Genomic DNA, 22,336 nt, shown 5'->3' with positions numbered 1-22,336 from the left:
TGGACTGATTTGGACTGATTCTTCAGTCAGAAGTCATAATGTGAATATAAGGTTTACTGCAAGGGGCTTCTTATATTTTGTTGTATTGTGGGAAGTTATCATCCAACCCTCTCCCAGAAAAAATGAAATATCCTAGGAAATATTGAAAAGGCAGAATGTTTCTCTGGATGTGAAAAGAAGCATGTTTTAAAAGACAGAATAGTTGCCTGTAGCTTCCTGCCTACCCCCACTTTGTCAATAGGCCCATTAAGACTAGCCAGGCTAGCTCACTTTACATAATAAAGACTTCAGCAGCAGCTACAGAAAGGCATGATAATATTGGAACTTTACTCGGCTGAGCACATGGCATCTGAGAGCTCATCCACACTTGGATTCAAAAACAGCCTAGAGAGTAGCCCCCTGCATGGCCCCATGGGAGTCTGACAACCAATCAGAATAATTTCTTACACAGGAACAGGAAACAGAGAGGTGGGACTAAACAGGGTATAAAAAGCCTAGCAAGCCCCTTCCTCAGCCCTTCTCTTCTTCACCAACATTGAAGCATCTGATCACCTTTTCTGTTCAGGGCTCAAGCCATGTGGCCCTGTCCAACAATAAACCATCTTTCCAAGCAGCCTCCATGTCTCCAGTGTCTTCTTCCCCACTTGGAGCTGAACCCAGAAGGACATTTCTTTCAACAGTATCATCACCGGAATGAAAGAGTATGTGCAATTATAAACGAGTATTTAGAATTATAAAAAAAAATCAACCTTTCCTGTACCCCAACGGATGCTGAAGTTTTACCAGAAATACATAAACTTTAAAAGCTTTGTTTTTTGGTTTGTTTACACAACTTCATCAACTAAAAAAAAAACAATTACGACGCTTTCTACAAGTTGTTTACAACCCTTCTTGTCAAAGCTCACCTGTCAAAAATCCTTGGCTTACTACTTGTGCGAACCTATCTGTAGGTGTTTGAGAAACATGATTTATGCCTTAGCATTATAAACCCAGTTAATCCCAGTTCTTCAACGTTACTCAAACTATTTGTGCAGTACTGGCCACCATAGCCTGTAGAAAAAGGTTTTCTTAGTAATGACTCGTAGGAGGAGGTTGATCATTCCTGAAACACTTCATTAATAGTTTTCCGGCTGTTCCAGAACGGCAAAAACGTGCAAAACTGAATTAGAAACGAATCGATAATCTTGAAAAAAAGGATCACTCCTACGCAGCGAAAAGCAACAGTATTGCACTGGGCGTAGAAGAACTGAGCTACAATCCTTGAATCATTTTGCAAGATCCACCTGCAATTCGAAAAACAGAAATGAAGATTCGACTCTATTTTCTGTGGCATGTCTCCTTCCGCCAAAACAACCTCACTCTTGCAGGTGGTTATATACTATGATTCTGAATCCTTCCGCCGACAGCCCCCCTCCGCAAGTACCCATCATGCTTTGCAACTGCGCATCCTGACAGACGGAGTAGACCGATTTGACCGTTTCCCACCTCTTTACCATTCCCCGCCCTCTCCGGAAAATATTCATTTTTCTGTCCCTTTTCTCGAGCAACAGCTGTTTGTCTCACTAGAAAGCAACAGAAGTTAACGCCGCCCGCGCGCCGCGGAGGGGGGTAGTGGCAAAGAAGCGGCAGAGAAGTATAGTCCCGGCGCTAAGCGAGCGCCGCAGCGGCTGCTGCGGAGTCAGTTGTTGCCAGGCTGTCTGGGCCGGTAAGTGAAGAGGAGGCGGGAGGGAGCGAGAGGGCGCGCGAGTGGTGGCAGTCGGGCGGGGGAGGGACCGGGGAATTGAGTGGCAGCGGTTGGCTCCGCGCTGCGGCGGCGCTGCCTTCTGGCTGGGTACGAGGTGGGAGTGAAGGAAGGGGCGAGGCGGCTTTTCTCATTTCCCTCTCGGGCGCCATTTTGTAGTGCAGCGAACCAGCGAATAAAGAGCGGGCGGGAAGCGGAATGTGGCGGCGGTGGTGACCGTTTCAGGGCGGTGGTTCCTAAGTTTATCGATGCGACAGGAGAGGCCGTCCTTGGAAGTATCTGGAGCGCTCTGAACACGACGCCTTGGCGGCGCCGCCATCGGCGAGAGGTGAGTGGTGGCCTACTCTTCTTCCCGCGCGAATCGCCGCGGACTCCAGCCTTAACGAAAGACCGCCGGAAAGAACGAAGAAGAGATTGCGAAGGCCATCCGGTGTGCATCGGCGGGACCCCCCGAGCCCCTTGCGGCAGCTCTTCGCGGGCTCCGACATCGCCCCATGCCTGTAGCATCTTCTTGTTTGTCGCTTGCTCAGCCGCCCCCTCCCGCGATTGCTGCGATTTTCCCGAAGGCCCATTTTAGACAGGCGACCTATATTTTCGGGAAGATCCTGATTTGTTTACCTAAACGGCCATAAGGCGAGGAGGATCTAAAGCTGCTGTTCTTACATTATTCGCTTGCAGATCAGTTCCAAACGTGCGGGTTTTTAAAAATATTTATAGCCTGAAAAGCTTGAAATATAGATATAAAGTCACGTGTCTGCGTGTTCGTCTACAAATTATAGAGTCTTTATGCACGGGAGTGTCCAAATATTTTGAGTAAATTAGGTTGAATTGGGCTGCGGGATCACATGCTTGTATTTTAAAGACCTTAGCTTGCAAAATGGTTTTAAGTTCATCAACATTTTATGTCTTAACAATTCTTTTCAATAAAAAATAGGATAGGTTATGTTGTATTTTATTAGGATGTTAACAGTGATTCTGGAGGAAAATATAGATTTACTCTTAAAACCTTAAACTGACTGTAGATTTCATTATTTTTACATGCTCTGCTGAACTATTGGTATTTTACTTGGCAGTTTTGCCACCCTGTAGACAAAAGTTATATAAAACCTAAGGTGTGATTATTTTTCACATAGCAAATGACTCTTCAAAATGATTTCCTCCTCCTATGTTAAATTATAAATCATCTGTTTCAGCATGGTAATTGCTAGAAATGGGAATTGTAGCCCAATGCACTTGCAGAAGACCCAAGTTGGGGAAGGCATATCAGACACAGAATATTTTTGTTCATTCTACAGGTTGCTTAGAAAGAACTATCATCATTGATGTGCTAGAATGCAATGAATATGTTACATGTAGTGGTAATCCAGTTGGCTATGAATAACCTGCCCATGTAAAAATTAGTTGCATGCCATATGTAGAAAGTCAGTTGTACATGTAGAGTTAATATGTTGATATGAGATGGGGTATTTGTACAACTGTTTATATTGAAAAGTGTTTTAATCATAGTTGCTATTATATCTATTCCATTGATTATTATGAAGAGAGGACAATATTTTCCACTAAAATATTTTTTTAAATTTTATTTAATAAAGAGGTTGAGAAAAGCATTTCATCTTAAATTGAAATTGGCTTGCTCTACTGAGTATTTATTTCGCAGAATTTACTACAGCATAGTAATATCAAACAATACATATTCTAATTTTTATTGTACTCATATTTTTGGGGCTGTAGGTACAACTTTGGGGTCAGATCATGCTCTTAATTTTAGGGTTGTACATAAGACATGAAGGCTTTATGCAGAACAATATCTCAAGTCCCTAAATATGGTCCAAATACATGCAAAGAGAAGATAATTGTTTTAGAATTAGAAGTCATCTAATAGAAAAATGGATAATATTTATTTGCAGTAGAAAAAAAATCAATGAAGTTGAAAATAATAGATTTACACAAAATAGTTTGTTATTGTAATTAGTTTGAAACAAATTATAGAAAGTCTGAGTTAATAAAATTTTATGGTACGATTAAAAAGTGAACTGTGGCTGATCCTTTTTGGGAGGAAACCCTTAAAAATAGTCAGACCTCAGTAATTGGATGGAAAACTACAAGAGAGTAGACTGGGAAGTCAAAACATCCTGTTAGAAAGTAAGCCAATTCTGTAGTGTTGCCAAAAAATCCTATATAGATTTGTCCAGGAATTGAGACTTATCATTCAGAGGTACTTACTGCTTTCTTATAAGGTTCTATAAAATTGTGCTTAGTGTTTTTGTTTTTTGCAATTTATAAAAAAACCAATAAGATTATTAAATTATCTTTGCTGATAATTTAAGTAAAGCATTATTTATAGAGTCCTCAGATTGAATTTATATGGTGTTATATAAAACAACAGAATTGTTAATTGCTGCATGCTTGTTGCCATTTCATCTTTGGTTCTGTGAAATAGATCAGACTGCCTCATCTTGTAAATTAAAGTTTCATTGTTCTAGTCTGTTGCTGATCATTACAACTATCAGTGTTCTAAAACTTGAGCAAAACATACTCTCTAAGATATTTATTTAAAGCATATATTTTCCCATTTATAAACAATAGCTTTGTACTAGTTATGGAAAATGTTAGTTTTAAATTAACCTATGTGGTGCAGAAAAATAGTAATATTTAAAGTCACTAAATATGATCCTGGGTTGTTTACTTCCTGAAATGGCAAAAACCATACATTTAATAAAACAGATTTATCTGTAACTGGATGAATCTGTATTACACAAGCAGTAGTGAGTTTTCACATATACAATCTCAGAAATGATTTTAATGTTCATTATTATTGAAAATAAATGTCTTAATTATCCACAAAATGAACATATTTTTACAATATAGAGTTCAATAGGGCTTAACTGATACATTTCTCAAGAGTTACAATGGGGTACATTGTTGAAACTAAAGTTTTTACCATTTTCCAAAGCTATTGTAAAAATGTATTACATATACTCAAACTGATTGGAACTTTTGTACTTTAAGGTGTATATACATTTAGTTACACTTGTAAGATGATAAAATAGTAATAGTGTTATTTCTTCTACAGAGTTCACAATGACTAATGAAGAGCCACTTCCAAAAAAGGTAATCTGGAAACATGTATTCTTCTATTACTTTTCCTTTGTCAATGCTAGATGAAATAATTCAATGAAATTATTTTTGTGCAGGCCCGTCTCAGTGAAACAGACTTCAAGGTTCTACCTAGAGAGGAATTGATCTTAAGGTAAAATCATGCTCTGTCTCATAATAGCAAAAATTCATTTCTCATATCTTACATAGAATAATTTGGATCTTCACAATAGCTTATTGAATAAGAAGGACTAATGAACCATTTTTGCATATGAAAATGTTTAAAAGGAAAAGTAAGTATCCCATTATAGGCAGTCCTTGACTTAGGGTCACAATTGAAACCAGAATCTTTGATCATTGAGTGAAGTGGTCGTTAGGCGAGATGTCATGTGGCTGTTTTGCTCAATGACAGGTTGTGATCATTGAGCGATCTCTTGGGTGGAGAGAAAGAGCTGCCTACCAAAGGGAGATGACCTCATGGGGTCAAAATATTCCATTGAGCAGTACTTTCACTGTTAAACAGCTGCCCGACAGAGGGACTTTCCCCACATGAGTCTGAATCTGTGATGGGCAGCCCTTTCACTCTCAAAGAGACAGATTGAGAAAGATGTTTACAGCCAACTCCCAAAGATGAGGACATCCTCTGATTTCTGCAAATGCACCATGCTGCAAATGCTCTGTGCTGAAACCCTGTTTGGATCTCAGGGCAGACCTTTTTTAGCCTGTCTCAAGCAACCAGAGGGAGTTCTTTTAGCAGGCGGTAGTGGGTTTCCCTGCTAGTTCCCTGTTGACTTTCTGGGGAAGCTATCACAGAAGTTTGCAAATGGTTATCAAATGGTTGTGAGGTACTTGGCAACCCATTGTAAATGATTGCAATCATGTGACCACAGGAATATTATAATGACCATAACATCAGGTACAGCACATAAGTCCTTTTACTCAGCACTATCATAATTTTGAATGGTTGCTGAACGGATAGTCATTACGCAAGAATTACCTGCAGTTTGATCCAGACGTCTACTGTTTTGATCATAAGTGGCCTCTAGCCCTTTTTGGCTAACCTCTTTAAAAAATAACCAGTGTTCATAGGATTCAGTTTAGAAGACGTCCTTTGAAATGTGGATTCACAAATTAGGATCTTTCTGCAATTTGTTAAAGCAGCTATGTTTTATGAGTTTGTACAATTGCTGCGGGGATGCTTTTGAAGTACAGGCCAAAAACAAGCATATTTTGGAGCACCTCTTCTAAATCCTGAAGTACTGCATAATTCTGGTTAAAATTTGAATTGAAGACTGTTAGAATAGCTAAGAGCTATTGCTAGATGAAGACTTTGAAAAAGACAAATTGGAAGAAGACAATGTCAAGCCACTTACTAAAGAACACTATGTTGAAGTGTCTATAAAGTCATCAGGACAGAAGCATTATTCAATCAACTCTTTACCCATGTAATGGATATAGGGTCCACATATTGCACTATTGTTTTTATTAATCTGGATTTACATAATACATAATGATTTATCTCACATGATAATTTGGAAAGCACAGTGGTTAGATTTTCACATTGCACTCAGCCAAAACAAGTAATTTAATGCAGGTGTAGGAATCTCTCTCTCTTTGCATATCTGAAATTAGTTTAAAGGTATGATTGTGTACATGTAATACATATTTGGGTTGGGCTAACGAAACATGGGAAAAAAACTCAATTCAGTTCAATTTAGTGACCTTGAGTCAGTTGCTTATAACAGCATCTCCAACCTTTGGCACAAGAAATCAATTTTGTGGAATTTTTCCATGGACTGGGGTGGGGTGGTGGTGGCAGCTTAGGTTTTGCTTGCTTGCCACTTACCCCCAGCTGTGTGGCACTGGATCATGACAGGCCATGGACTAGTGGGGGGTTGGGGACCCCTGTTTTATAGAATTACTTTTGACCCATCTTGTGCCCTAATACCGGTAGATTAAAAGCAGTTAACAATTTCACTGAGCTATTGAAATCTATTAGATACAGTTTGCAAGGATAGAAAAATATGGGGAGGTAAGGCAAATGATTTTGTTATACATTATGTTTATCTTTTGATTTTCAGTTATGTCTTTATTTTACTTTTGTTTTCTTACTCCTTTTCTGCATTTAACATTATGTTGCTTATCCCCTGAAAAAGAATAGTGTGGGTATGTATATATTTTAAAAAGTGATCAAAATAGCCAGAGATGACTTAAGATGATGTGCAAATCCACCAAAAGAAAGGATTATTTTTGAAAGCAGATTGCAACTTAAAGTAGGGGCTTGTTGGTGTATGTTTCCTGTAACTGCTAAGGGTGTTCTTAGGTATTAAATTATACATATCTTATCATGATAATTAAAGTATTTAGTGAAAGCTGTAAAATGGGTTTAATTGTATGCTGCTATTTTTTTTATCATATATGCAATCCAGAAATGTTTTTCTTTCTTTGTTAGATGGAAGCAGTATGAAGCATATGTGCAAGCTCTTGAGGGCAAATACACTGATCTAAACTGTAAGTTGAAAATCAGCTGAATATATAATTAGACTCTGCCATATTCTTTGAAAAATAGAATAATAAAAATTGAGTTTGAATTATTGGACAACATATGGACATAGCAATATATATAGACAGTCCTCGATTAACAACAATTTGTTTAGTGAGTGGCTGTTGAAAGCTACAACAGTGCTGAAAGGAGTGACTTAATGAAAGATCCTTGTATTTAGAACCATTGCATCATCCTCACAGTCACATCATTGTGATTCCAGTGCTTGGCAACTATTACACATTTACAAATTATGTCATCCTCCGGTCACATGATCATTTGTGGCCTTCCCAGCTAGCTTCTGACAGGTATAGTTAATGTGGGACTGGAGGTAGATCACATGTTGTAGTCACTTGATGTCTCACTTAACCATCCCAGGTGGTTTGCTTAATGTCCAATAAAAAAGTTGCAAAATCAGGTGTGGTCACGTGAGGCATAACTTAATGACTGCACTGTTTTATTATAATTCTTTTGGTTCCAATTGTGGTTATAAATTGAGGACTATCTATACTCAATCTCTAATGATACATTAAAATTTATACACTGTCTGAATCAAGAATTTGTGATATGAAATTATAGAAGGCTTTCCCTGGACATATTCATTAGGCTAGATATTTTTTTGTAATATTTTTCAGTTCACCAGTTACTCTGAATACATTTATTGAAGCAAGGCTTTGCCAATTTCAGATATTAGCATATTTTCTCAGTTGACATGTGATAAATGTGTACACAATAGTTCACATAATTTATCTGATTTTATCAATTGTTTTCCAATAATTGTTAAATGAAACTGTTATACATAGCACATTTTTAAATTTCATTATTTTATTAGTTAAAGCTTTTTGAGGATTATCCTTTTGGATAGTCATTTCCTTATAAGGTATACATGAAAGCACTACCTGCTTGATAGTACATTTTATATGTGTTGCAATACATGTATTTTCATTAAACCTGATTTATATTTCACTTTCTAATTCTGAAATTGATATGGGGCAACTTTTATATTACTACTTGGCTCCTATGTTTTTTTATTAGACAAAAGCAGTGATATGTTATTCTTGTATAGACAAACTTAATATGTTAATAAATAAGATAATCTAATTATTAAATAGTCTTTAGGGCACCAACAGACTTTAGGATTATGTTTTCTTCCTTTGGATAGTCAAGCTTGTTTACTTCTGATTTAACAACAATCAACAAGAAACCTTCATAGAATAATGAGCTTGTTAAACTGTGCTATATCTTTGGGATTTGAGTTTAGGTTATTTTAAGTTATTCATCCTTGTCCCAGAACTATCTCTTTAGGGAGAAAACATTGGCTTCACCTGGGATTAATATTGGAAACAATAATTAGGGACGGATTGTGTTTGCAGCCATACAATGCCCCTAGAGTTGGACAAATTACAATTTCATGTACCAAAAAATTGCTTCCTTTTCCTTAATATGAATCTGCTGACAAAATTCAAAGTAAAATGCAAGTAGAAGAAAATTCTGGCAGCATTTATTATTGATGCTTTTGTGCTTCATGTAGAACTGATAGATGCAAATGAGCAGATTAGAGTTTGTAGATCTTCACATTCTCATACAACAGACATGTCCAACCTCTTGGCTTGTCCTGGGATGTACTGAGTGAAGAAGAATTGCACTGGGCCATATAAAAGAAATAAGTAGTTGATGTATATAAACACACATATTAATGTTAAAAATTAACGACTCATATTTGTAAGCTCTCTTTAAAACAAGCTGTTTTTCCCCCCATGGGTATAAAAGATTACATTTGAAGGTGATTTAGGACATTAGGACTGAAAAGGAGGATTATGACAGAGTCATATAGCTTGTATGATACACTGTCATGCCATTACTATTTTCTGTTCTTTTGTGAACTCTTAAAAGACCAGTAGAAAATAGTCATAGAGTGAATTTTGTTGTGGTGTTACCTGTGTTCTTATAGAAGTTATATCTTTCTTATATTTTCTTCCAAAGGGGAATGTATTTATGAATCACATTATTTTGTCTTTGTTTTGTTTATAGTATTTTTATCTTATTGTTTATCTTTTTATCTTACTATTTTGAAGGTTTCTGGTAATAATCCTTGTAATTTCTTCACTTTTTTACCCTAGCCAATGATGTAACTGGTTTGAGAGAATCCGAAGAAAAACTGAAGCAACAACAACAAGAATCTGCTCGAAGGGAAAATATCTTGGTGATGCGACTAGCAACTAAAGAACAAGAAATGCAAGAGTGTACTGTAAGTGAAATTAATCAGATCATTTGAGATTGTCCCTGTTGAAATCTATTGGTTTGTTTTTGAATGCTTTAAACAGAATTCTATTCATTTGTTGTGCTAATTATTCCTACTATTTAGCATGATTTGGAATTTTATATTTTTATCAGAAGCCTGTTCTAGTGATGTGAAATATATTGACATATTACTAATTTTCAAAGAGTTGTGAGCTACTATAATTCAATAGCAACCCTTAATATAGATGACATGATTACACAACATTCAATACAGAGTTCCGCTAGATTGATCACTAACATTAGAGAACCTATAAATAAAAATCATTAATTTGTATTACACAATTCTGTTGTAATGTTCATATTGATCTAAAACGTAAGCTTGCTTTTTCTTTTTGTTTGAGATGGTAATATTGTGTGCAGCCCTGAATCTAAAGTCCTTGAAGTCACCCCCAAACTACACTACTAAAATTTGATAGCAAATGTTGGTGTGTTTTCTCTGTCCATTTAGAGGTTACTGGTAGTCCCAGTGTAGCAAACACAATTGGGGCATGCAATTCTGTCAATAAGTGAAGTGGTCACCAAGCTGGAGAATCACGTGATTGCACTTATACCTTCCTTTTCTCTACTCCACTGCCTTTTGGAATACTGACCCAAATGGCTATGGTACAGGGGGCTCAAAACTGGCAAAACTAATCAGTTTCACACCCTCCACTTTTGTTTGTGTCCTAACCACTCTCCCATACCCTGACTGAGAGGCACTGGAAACATGTAAATGTTGGTATTGGTCATAATTTATTTTTCAGCACCATAACTTTGAATTGTTTACAGTAAATTCAAATTAGCCTTAGGAAATTCAAGTTACCATATAAACATTTGGCGCATCTACTTCCAGTCTAAAAATGTACCTTTGGAAATAGGCCTAACTCTGGACTTCTGATAGATAAATGTGGCTCTTGCTACCAAGATTGCCTAACAGTAGTAGAAAATAAAGAGAATGGTATCCATGTATACTTAGGTAATATTACTGATGTTCCAAATAATGTAGAAAGATTCAGACATAGTAATCGTTCATTTATGCATAGTTATTCATTTGTGCATAATGAAAATCTTCACATAATTGGTTTCATTTAATTTGTGGTCACTGGGATATATCTGTAACAATTCAGAAACAAGATTTCCTGTCCAGTTAGTGAAGTATGTTAACTGAAAAAACTGGAATAGTTTTTGGTATTCCATGATAGTGATAGCATGGAGATTTTTGCCAATGATTCTTTAGAATTTACTATACCATTGATTGGTCTTCCAGTCAAAGCTATATTTTATTACTGTTACCAGTCCACTAATCCATTTTAATCCATGATCCCTTATAATATTACAGACATGTATACACAACTCTACTGCATTTCATATATTTGTTGAGCATCCTTTCACATTTTCACAATAGATGCTTACAAAACTTGCAATCAGTACACGCTTGCAAAGCATTCACATTTTTGTTGCAATTGTATCATACTAGATGAATATAGCTCACTTTTGTTTATAGAATTATCTGAAATCTCATATATTTAAGTGAAAGTTCTTGATGGTTTTAGTTGGTTAGAATAAAGCCCTACTGATTGTTTAATGCATCTGGTAGATTGTAGTCTGGGTGTCTCTTGTACCTTAATTGTTCTCTAGCATCTCAAAACCATACAATTGAAATTCAGCAGCAAAATGGCCAATTTGTAGTGTGTGCGTATGTGTTCACGCTCAAAAATAATGATGGAAAATGGAGTGGGACACTTCCTAGCTGTGTGTTCCCTCACATTCATTGCTGAAATTTTACTACTGAATTTTAGCAGCATACTTGTTTTGGTAAGAGTTGGGTAATTTTTTAAGAATGGAAATGGAAAGCTTTCCTGAAGAGGCTTTCCATGCTCATCATAAACTATTGTCCTAAAACCCAGGAAAAGTTGAAAAAGTTATTCTGGCCCTTTTTGATGTCACCAACTTTTCAATGATACCACTTGCAACCCTCTACCTTATTTGGATAGTTCCAAAAGTGGACAAATGAAGATATATTATTAAATTCACTGGAGTTTCTTGGGGTCATCTTCTACTATGTTTAATTCTCTTGAGTTTCCAATCCTCAGCAACCCTAACGTTGAGAATTTGTGATTTTTTTGAGGACAAAATTTATTTTATTAGTATGTTTCTCTAAACAATGTGTTTTCACTATAATAGATTACTGAATAATAAATACTGTATATATTGGAATATGTGTAATTGGAACTCACCATTACAATAATATTTATTCTGCCTCATTAAAATCAAAGCTTACATTTCTTTGCTTGCAATATGTAAGAATTAGGTTTTTCAGATTATGAGATGCTGCCACCACTAAAAACTAACCTTCACAAAAGACTGTAAATTTCTCAGTTTAAAAATTGTTTAAATGTTGTTAATACTTATTTATAAATCTGATTTTATAAAATATAAAATTATATGTATGTATGTATGTAAAATGGAAACATTGCCAACATACAACCTCTGACCTTTTGCACATGTGTTAATAGTGCATGTACATGCAGAAGGAGGGGAGCTGTATTGCAGTGTCATTCTTTAAATTTTTGATTAGTTCATGCATTGTTGTATGAATTATTATGGTGTTTACAGCACCCTATATAAATTCTATCATATAATTTTATTTTCAGATTGTGTGGACGATGATAGTATATATTGACTTAATATTTCTTTCCTTCATGCAGAATCAGATACAGTACCTCAAGCAAGTCCAGCAACCAAGTGTTGCTCAACTGAGATCAACAATGGTGGACCCAGCCATCAACTTGTTTTTCCTAAAAATGAAAGGTGAACTGGAACAGACTAAAGACAAACTGGAACAAGCCCAAAATGAACTGAGTGCCTGGAAATTTACACCTGATAGGTAAACAAAACATACTCCCCAGTCAAGACTTCCCTGACAGAGAATGCTTTGGTGGGACAACCACGTACTCGTTTCCACACCAAGACTCAGACGTTTTGAGCCAAAAGCTACATTTTATTCTGTCCAGCTTGTATTGCTTAATGTAAAACTTACCAGATGAACCTTGTGTTTCAGCTTTTCCCCCCCTTTGCTTCAGAGGCCTGACAGCGTCGGACTGTTCTGAAGAAGTGGCCACCACAGAAAATGTGTACTTTCTAGAACATGTAGACACTTGCAAAGTGGTTCTGTTTGAAGAAAATGAGGGAGAAGCAGAAGTCTAAAGTCTGTGGCACACTATGTCTACAGACAAATTGGAGGAGAACCTAGAGATTTTAAATCATGAATTGATTATATCAAATTCCAGTAAAACATATAAGTGGAATGTGCTTCGCTCTTAATCCTAAACCTAGTGATGTAGAGACTGATTAAGTCAGTTTTGCCATTAAGACTGTGGACTTCCTCCTTGTTCACTGAACTGCTGGGTCAAAACTCAAATGAGGTGAATTTTGTTTAAATCACATTTTTTGCTAATCAGATGTGAGAACATACACACATTTAAGTGTTGATTTGCTTAGCATTTGGGCTTTATAGGAATTCAGTGAAACTTGTCGTGGTTTGGATTAACAAATTCTGTGGATGGCTGGTAAAATGTAAATTCCTAAATCTAGTGCTGTACAAACAGATGCAATTTAATTACCAATTTTTATATTGTTGAACAGTTGTATACATGTGAATCTCAACTAGAATATATAAACAAAAACTAGTTGCGATTCCTATCCTATCCTTGACAGTATAAAATTGCCATATATATTATCCTGAGAAAATATACGGAAACTATACAAGGCATACCAGAGTCAGTTGCCTAGCTAGCATGATGCGTTTGTATATTTAGTTTCACATAAAGCTGCACTCTTCCTTAAACTGCTTTAAAATAGGTAATGTCAAGTAATTGAGAGACAGCTGGCTGAACCACTGTACGAAGCTCCAGTGAAATATGAACATAAAAGAATGGAGAACAGGCTGCTACCATGTTTTATCCTGTTCTCTGAAAGAAAGATAATGTCAAAGCTTATTGCATACATCCCATCGGTTTACAACAGTTCAAAATCATTGGTATTGTCTGGCGCCATGTCACGTCTAAGTGAATTTTAGGAATAGTTTTACCGGACATTTCAGTATTCTCAAGATTACAGTGGAAAGGCTTCTAAAATTACTTGCTTTGTCTTAGTACTTGTATAGTCTTCTCTAGTAGGTTGACTGAAAAAATTGAGGACTATTGCATAGGGTATCTCAACTGGACAGCATTCACATTCAGTAATTAATCTAAAACAACCATTTTACGAAATGCATATACCTGTGGTAAAATTATTTCAACATAAAAACGTCATAGTATACAAATCATGGGTATTTCATCAAAAGGGGAAAAACATTCACACTAATTAAGGCTTTTGGAGATCATCTTGGTGGGATGGTATGGAAGATCTTTTAAAGGTCTATCAACAGAACTGAGGTAAGATTTCTGCAGAAAAAAGTATCCTAAAATGTTACACTTGTCTTTGTAAAACTTGTTGAATGTATAATCAGAAACCATTCTTCATAGGTATGTTTTAATTGTGCCATACAAATTGCCTGTGAATTCCCAACTTGATCAGATTTAGAAGGAAAGATAGTGTTTAGTTTCTATACATATCCAGCTTGTCTATTTTGTTTGCACTTAAAATAGGCACCTGCCATTTAAAAAATGGTTTCAGTAAATGACTAATTTATAGTCTTAATTCAATCTTTGATATGCACATACTTAATCAGATTAATAGATTAATCAGAAGTTAAATGTGAAATTGGTACTTTTAAGTACTCAAGTAGTTATGCTTATTCCTTTATTGTTGTTTCTATGAAATTGTAACAGTGTTTTTTAAGCTGTTGCTACCAGATGTTTTGAACTGAAATCCTCAATACCCCTAGCTACCATATATCAGAGATAGAAACAAGTTTTTTGAAACTTTAGAAACAAAAAACACAGAGGCTCCCAGATTGAAAGCGTTTGGTTCAAGAGATGAGTGTTAATTTATTGTTTTAAAAATATTTTCCTTAAGTTGTTTGTCTTCTGTGTTGTGACATAATTTATTTCTGCTTATGCTTCAAAATGGTAGTGTATTTTTCAACACTGTGAAAGTGATTCTGAAGTACTAAGGAAAGAATATTCTTGTATCTGCATATAATATTTTGTAGATCCTATGTCTTTGCAAGTTTGTGCTCAAAATCTTACCTTTTTTCAACAGTGTTTTAAGAATTGTATTGCATTGCCCTTGTTTACAGGCTTTTGAACTGCAGCAAGAGAAAATCATATTCACAGTATGAACATGAATAAGATACAATATTGGTGTTTCATTAGATATCATTACATTTTGAAATTATATTTGTTTAGTTTTTGAAACTTTTAAGCTAGTCTTTCTTGGCATCCTCCAGATGCTTTGGACAACATGAAACTATTACCTACATTAATTAATGTGTTTGATTTTTGCTTATCTCAGTCTTTTATAAATTAACTTAGTTAATATGCATAAAATCTAGTTCAAGTTACAAGTTAGAGCGTTGCCCTAAGTTATTAAAAAACCTTTAAAATGTTATTCAGATTCTAAATATTCAGCATTTATGTATTTTATTAGTGGTAAATCTATTGTAGTCTAATTTCTTATTCTCAAGAATCAGGATCCAAAGAATCATCCACTTAATTACAGGAATTTAGGATTGGGATATGTCTTTTTTATTAACCTTCATAAAATGCTGCTTTTTAAAGAGAGTTTAATATTCAATGAAGGTTGCTATTAAAATAAAATTAAGGCATATTCAAATATCTAAAATAGCTTTGTGACAAATTTTGCATTCACTTACTTCATCCAAGTTGTTTATGTATGAGAAAGAAACAAATAAGCTAGATATGCTGTAATATACATCCTTGGAGGCCAGGATTCACAATGGGTTCCACGCATGTACAATATGCACTGTTGGGCATTATGCTATATTTATAGTTTTCCTGTAGAAAAATAATTTATGTAGGAAACTACTTTGTATGATACCTTTGTGTCAGCCTGTTGAATGTCTCAGTTTTTTTCCAATCAGACAAAAAGTGGGATAATTTAATAATTCTGCATTGAGTTACAATTTTGAAACAGTACTTACTAAATTTGTTTTTTTTAAAAAATCCAATGGAAGAATGCTGAAATTAGCTTTCTTAGATTATGTGATAAAAACTTCAAATATATTTGCTAAGCTCAGAAAGTAGGCATGATATTGCAAAGTATAACTTCCTAACAGAAAAAAAACTAAATTGGATATATGTACCCAGTTTTTGTGTTTTCTTTTGGGATTTTAGTTCTGGCAGTCTGTTAAACCATGTTTCTCTTTCAAAATAATATGTGTAAAGTTATCTTCCAATGGTTGTAATGTGCTTATTATGTTGAAAAGGTGCTTTCTTGAATTATTAAGCCTTTTAGGATAGGCATTTTGCCTTCTAATGGTGCTTTTGGCCAGATCATAACTTTTTTATTTATATTGAATCATACCATTAGTTTACCCAGCTCAGTTTTTAAAATTAGTTTAAATATAAAATAATTTTGCAAATGTTTGCTGCTTTACTACTAAGCTTGACTGCTTTATACAATTTTTTTAAATACGTGTAATAAACTATTTCAAATAGAAATAGTTCTCAGTTCGATACCACAATTCAAGAAGGATGTGACAGATATATACAATGAATGATAAAGTTGGAAAGCAATACCAAAGTTCCATGAGGACAAAGCTTTTAGCCTAAAAAGGCAATGTAAAACATATCATTTTCCAATGTTTGAAGGACTTTTATATAGGTCACATTTTCAGTTACTCTAGAGATTTAGGCTTGAACCAACAAGTTCAAATAATAATCCAAGAAAGAGTTCAAACATTAGAAATAACTTCCTGATTAAATAAAATGTTAAGCTCTGAAAGGTATGTTACTCTTAGATGTTTTAGGGCAGAAGCTGGAGATTAAAAGGAATGGATTTCCTGGCCAAAAAAAGAGCAAACAAACAATTATAACTAAAGCAGCAAGTAACTAAATTGGGTTAGGGTAACCTTTTTTTTGGCAATGCGCCACCTAAGCATCTCTAAAATTCTGACTTCCCTCCCTCCGACATACAATTCTTATTTTACTCAAAAAGTGAACTCTACTCATGAGGAGGAATCCTAAAAGGCTATTAACTTGGTTTAAACAAGATTCAAATTGCCCACATTAAAAATCAAATTGCCACCCTGTGGGGTGTGGGCTCCACGTTGGGAACCACTGGTCTAGGGGCAGCAGTGAACTTGTATACTATTGGCAGAGATTATGTTGGCATTTAGAAAATTTATTACAACTTTTATATTGGTCTTACACTAGCCTATCGCAATATGACTATTCCTAGATTGCTGACAGGCATTTAGGTGGGTGTTGCTGCTTCTGCTAGCATAGGCTGCTTATGCAAAGTAGTGAGTAGCTCAGTGTATATAAAAGGGAGGTGCAGAAGAGCTTTACTTTGCCAGAAACACTGCTTGTAATTGACACTGCAGCAGAGTATCTGGCATGAGGCCAATAGGAAAGACATGAAATGTTCAAACTTTGTTTTTGGTGATTCCAAATTTGGATAAATTCAAAGATATGGAGTTAAACTTACAGACATGACTAAGCTTTTCATTACATAAATCCATTCTGTTTTCTGTTCCTAGAAACCAAAATTTGAATGTTGATGTTTTCATCATTTCTGCCCACGCTTCCTTATTGAGTCCAGTTTCTACTGAAATTGCCTAGTCAGAAAATAAAAGAAATAGATACCTTTTGATCATAATTATAGTTTGCTTATTAAACTGTAGAAACTTGCCTTTCAGCTTGGCCATGTGGGGCCAGAAGACCAATAAACAATGTTCAATGGCAACTGGCAACAAGATACTATAGAAAGATGTGTTACAGAAATAGTGCTCCCAGTGGCAGCTTTTATCAAGGGAGATGAAAGAAAATTGTCTTCATTTTATGATAGATGGCTCTTTCCTTTACAGCCAAACAGGCAAAAAGTTAATGGCGAAGTGTCGAATGCTTATCCAGGAGAATCAAGAGCTTGGAAGGCAACTGTCCCAAGGACGTATTGCACAACTTGAGGCAGAGTTGGCTTTACAGAAGAAATATAGTGAGGAGCTTAAAAGCAGTCAGGATGGTAAGGGATTTTTAAAAAAGAAAATAGAGAATTGTACTGTGTTTGTGTAAGCTTCAAAAGTCAAACATTGTGGGTATTATACATTTCTACTATGGAACACCTTTAAAATGTTCTGGAAGGAATTTCAAGCTCATAAAACTTGTTATAGTTACCAGCACAACTAAATTTTATGGTGAGAATTAAGCATGACTTTTTCACACAATTAACTATAGTACATTTAACTTGTTTGATTTTGTCCTCCTTTGCAAAAGTTTTCTTTTCCACTGAGCAAAATCATAATACAAATTAAGCATGTGTGGTTATTCTATAATATTTTGATTATTTTTTGAAAAGCAGAAGTCCTAATGGTGGTACATAAATTCTTAGTCTTTAAGGTATGCTTTTCTAGTTTCTTACTGTAAAGTTATTTCAGTGCCTTAGAAGACAGTTACAGAAAGTTAGCACTTAATTTAAAATGAATTTGGCAGTTCTTTAGTGTTGCTTCCATGTAAATGTGTGGTTGAATTGAAGACTTTTGTGTAATATTGTCTTCGTTACATTTTGTTTTTTAGCCATTGGAAACTTGTTTTTAAAACTTCACTAAGTAATAGGCTCTCCTGGCTAGCAAACGTTGATTTAATTCTTCTAAAAAATTATTTTGAATGCATTTTTTATATTTAGTTATATAAATGCTATATCTAAGATACAAGTAAACAAATGAAATTGCGCTAAAATGATGTCTTTTTGCTATATTAGATACAAAAGGAAGATAATCAGTGCTGTTTCAATGAGCATAATTTCAAAATATTATCAGATGCAGTTACTAATGCTAATCTCCATATTGCTGTTTCATCTTTTGGGGTCTTCAGAAGCCATAGTTCAACTTAGTTAAATTGGTTAGTTATTAAATTGTAATACAACACAAACTTCAAAAATCTTTTTTAAAATTTACTTTTGCTGTCTCTGTGTTACAATGTGCTAAAAGATTTCTATACTATATTACTCTTAATATTTATTTGTTAAATGCCACAGAGAACTTATACGTCATTTAATTAACATTTAAATTAAATATATCATATGTCATTATAGTAAAGAGCAACTGCAATGCGATTCTATCCAGATCAATTAGATTGTGCTGCCTAAGAATCCTGGGAACTAAAAAAAAACCTAGACATACTGAAGGAACTGTGTAGGAGATAGTTGATAAGTAACTTAGAATTTATAAAAAAGAAAATATGTGAACATACGTTTCTTGCAGAAAGGTGGAAAATATCTTGCTACTAATACCAAGTTCTTTTATTTGTATACAGTAAGCAAATCTTATTTATGAACATTATTAATGCATATATTTTGAGTTCAGTACTAGTTTTTATGTTAGGATTTGTAGATTGTTTTTGGACAGAAAATTGCTTAATTCAAAGCAGTTATAAGCAGCAATATGTAGTCATTTAAATAACAGATCCACCACTGGGACTTCTGCATATCTGTTGACCTTTTTACAAGTGTATTTTTCATGTATTTCCTTTATGCTGAATTTAGGCATAATTGCAAAAATCTGTTTACGAGCTTTACCAAAGCTTTAAACAAATAAAAAGCATTATGGATTATGGAAATTAAAATAGGGATTAGAATTTTCATTTTAAAGATATTCTGTTTGACTTTATTGCTCACAGGTGTGTGCGTGCATGCACCAGAAAATAGATTCAAAATTTATATTAAATTTATTTTTTTAAAGGGCTACGATGAAATGTGTTGATCAAGCAAGGTATTAATATCTGAAACTGTGCATGTTGTTTAGTTATGCCCAGTTTGAAGCGACAGATACTACTGATTAAGTATATGCTTTAAATTGTTTTTCTTCATATAGAACTGAATGATTTCATCATCCAGCTTGATGAGGAAGTAGAAGGTATGCAGAGTACCATTCTAGTACTACAGCAACAATTGAAAGAGACTCGCCAACAATTGGTTCAGTATCAGCAGCAGCAGTTACAAGCTTCAACTCCAGGTACCAGCCGGACTCCATCTTGTGAAATTACAGATCAGGGTGAAACCATGAGCAAAGATTGCAGTCGCCTGGCCAATGGACCAAGTAATGGCAGCTCTTCACATCAGAGGACAGCGGGGCCTGGTTTTTATAGAGAAGGTAGTGGAACAGAGGATGATTTTCCACCCTCACCAAGCAATGGTAATAAGCTTTCCAACCACTCTGAAGATAGAACTGGCAGAGGATCTGGTAGTTATATAAATCAACTCAGTACTGGGTACGAAAGTGTAGACTCTCCCACTGGTAGTGAAAATTCTCTTACTCACCATTCAAATGATACAGACTCTAATCATGATCCACAAGAGGAGAAAACAGTCAGTGTGAAAGGTAACAGAACTTCGGGGTCTCGTCATGTTCAGAATGGTTTGGACTCTAACGTAAATGTGCAGGGTTCGGTTTTGTAACCTTTTTCTGCAAAAAAACCCAACATTTTTTTATATAGTGTCACTTAATTGGGAGAAGAAACTGTCCAGAACTGTTCAAATTAGTGCATATATGTCACAATTCTGCCTTTGTGGGTTTTCTGCTTCAATACCTCTGCCACTTCTGAAATTTTAACAATTGATTACGTTGAATGTTGCTAAAAGGATGTTTGTGTAAGCTCAAGGTATATTTTGAGTTAATGTGAAGTTGAAATTGGAATTTTATTTCCAGGTATAACACAATGATGTATGTACAAATCTGTGTATATCTAGAACTTGTGCTGTGTAAGGGCATTCTTTACTCATACTGTTTATAACACTCAAAACTTTGTCATAATAGTTGTGGGTTAATGACTGCCAAGTTTGCCCAGTACAGTAGTTTTCTAACTAAAATAAACTTGGTGAGGGAGTCCTATAGTAGTTTGTGTTCCACTTTTGCCACTATGCATCTGTGTGTTCTCTTTAGGTGACAATGTTTAAGAATTTTGTGTGCATAGTTACTCAGTTTTAAGAACTGTTGTATCTCCTGTTAATGCATATTGCTCTGTGACTCCAATATTATCTTACCTGTACTGACCAAACCCAAATAAAATTTTTAATAATGTAATTTATTTGATGCTGCTGCATTTATTTATTCAGCATTGGATAAGTTTTCATAAAATCTTTTAAAAATATTTCTTTAATGTACTGAATATATTGGGACAAAGGATGGATCTTGCATTGATGTTTTTACATGATGAAAATGATGCAGCCTACTTTCTGGACAGAAAGAGGAAATAAAATCTGAAGAACATAAATACTGAAAATATTCTGTATCTGAAAACCTTAGTTGCACTTCTCTTTCTTTTGTACATTTGGTACATTTCCTCTTCTATTGAAAAACTGAATTTCTAAACCTGAGGTTTATTGTTTAAGCCTATATTCTATTTGGACTGGTTATCTAATATAACTTCTATCACAATAAATTTTCTGTTTAGTTTAATGAAAATTGTTGGAGATTATCTCACAATAGTTTTCATCTACCTGTCAACTGACATGCCTCAATGTGACCGTAGTCAAGTTGTCTATATATTGCAATTACAATGTCTTACGTGCAGAGGAATACACATCTTGAAATTTGTGTATTCCTCTGCATGTAAGAATAAGTCTATAAATGTAGCCTATTATAGCCTTGTCATGAATGGTAAATTATAACCATTATAGAATAAATATAAATATATTATAAAAAGCATTATGGATCCTTAAAAGCCACTACAGAGAGCCATATAGTAGTTAAGGCACCAGGCTAGAATCTAGAACTGTGCTGTAGTTCTGCGTTAGGCACAAAACGATTTGGGTGACCTTGGGCCAATCTGTCATGCAATCCAGGGAAAAGGGACGCCACTTCTGAAATCTTTATCAATCTTGCAGGAACTTATCCAGACGGTTGTCACACATCAACACTGACTTGAGGGCACACATACGCCTCCCCCCCAATTACAATTGATGAATTAGAGATAGCTACAATTTTGATATATTTAATATAAACGTGCATCATTCTAATGTAAAATTGTACTTTAAAAGCATCAATAATTAGTATTTTGGGGGGATCTTAAGTTGTCAAGTAACTTTGTATAAATGATACATTTGCTTTTAAGCTTCATGGTACTTGCACAATGTAGTCCAGTCCAGACCAGTGTTTTTCTGAATGTTCAAGAGAACCCTAAGTTTCCAGGGGAACATGACGGAATTCTGTGAGAAACAAAGGGCAAAAAAGTTCACTTAAACAAGAGAATCCATAACAGTTTTTCTAAAATACTGTGGGAAGGAGAGGACATATCAGAATATTCAGAAACGCTCCCCCAGAGAGCAATTGTGCTTATGTCGACACAGCATTATGTGTGTTGAGAGACAGGCAACAGAACTTCCAGTAAATTATTTTAATAGGCTTTTCTAAGAAAGTTCAAAAACCCCTGGTCTAACTGATCTTGCATTCTGTTCCTTAACATCCTGGAAAATCAGCAATGTCTGGGTAAGTTTGACAACTTATTTTCTGTAATAATCATATAAATATCTCTGATCTCATCTCCCAATATGGCACA

The 22,336-nt window shown here is 35.0% G+C and overlaps 1 protein-coding gene across 2 annotated transcripts; it reads left to right on the top strand.

Moving 5' to 3' along the window:
• The first annotated feature begins 632 nt into the window (after nt 1-632).
• On the top strand, nt 633-20,866 carry WTAP (WT1 associated protein). 2 transcript variants are annotated; one of them, XM_032215077.1, is made up of 9 exons: nt 634-1,705; nt 1,901-2,069; nt 4,815-4,852; nt 4,936-4,991; nt 7,290-7,348; nt 9,500-9,627; nt 12,368-12,546; nt 17,653-17,807; nt 19,654-20,866. In XM_032215077.1, exons 3-9 carry the CDS (start codon nt 4,823-4,825, stop codon nt 20,235-20,237), a joined length of 1,191 nt encoding a protein of 396 aa, XP_032070968.1. In that variant the 5' UTR covers nt 634-1,705; nt 1,901-2,069; nt 4,815-4,822; the 3' UTR covers nt 20,238-20,866. The 2 variants fall into 2 exon arrangements, with proteins under 2 accessions (XP_032070969.1, XP_032070968.1); XM_032215078.1 differs by lacking the exon at nt 1,901-2,069 and having other exon boundaries at nt 633-1,705.
• The last annotated feature ends 1,470 nt before the right edge of the window (nt 20,867-22,336 follow it).

The sequence above is a fragment of the Thamnophis elegans genome, chromosome 4 (assembly GCF_009769535.1).
Source record: "Thamnophis elegans isolate rThaEle1 chromosome 4, rThaEle1.pri, whole genome shotgun sequence".
In the NCBI taxonomy this organism is placed as follows: Eukaryota; Metazoa; Chordata; class Lepidosauria; order Squamata; family Colubridae; genus Thamnophis; species Thamnophis elegans.
The sequence above is the reverse complement of the archived record's forward strand: the minus strand, read 5'-3'. Positions and strand labels throughout refer to the sequence as shown.

What these genes read in the sequence shown, in the direction of transcription:
- WTAP (XM_032215078.1), top strand. Translation starts at nt 4,823, where the DNA reads ATGACTAATGAAGAGCCACTTCCAAAAAAG. An exon ending in AAGAGCCACTTCCAAAAAAG is followed by an intron (nt 4,853 to 4,935) that starts GTAATCTGGAAA and finishes ATTTTTGTGCAG; the next exon opens with GCCCGTCTCAGTGAAACAGA. An exon ending in TGGAAATTTACACCTGATAG is followed by an intron (nt 12,547 to 17,652) that starts GTAAACAAAACA and finishes TTTCCTTTACAG; the next exon opens with CCAAACAGGCAAAAAGTTAA.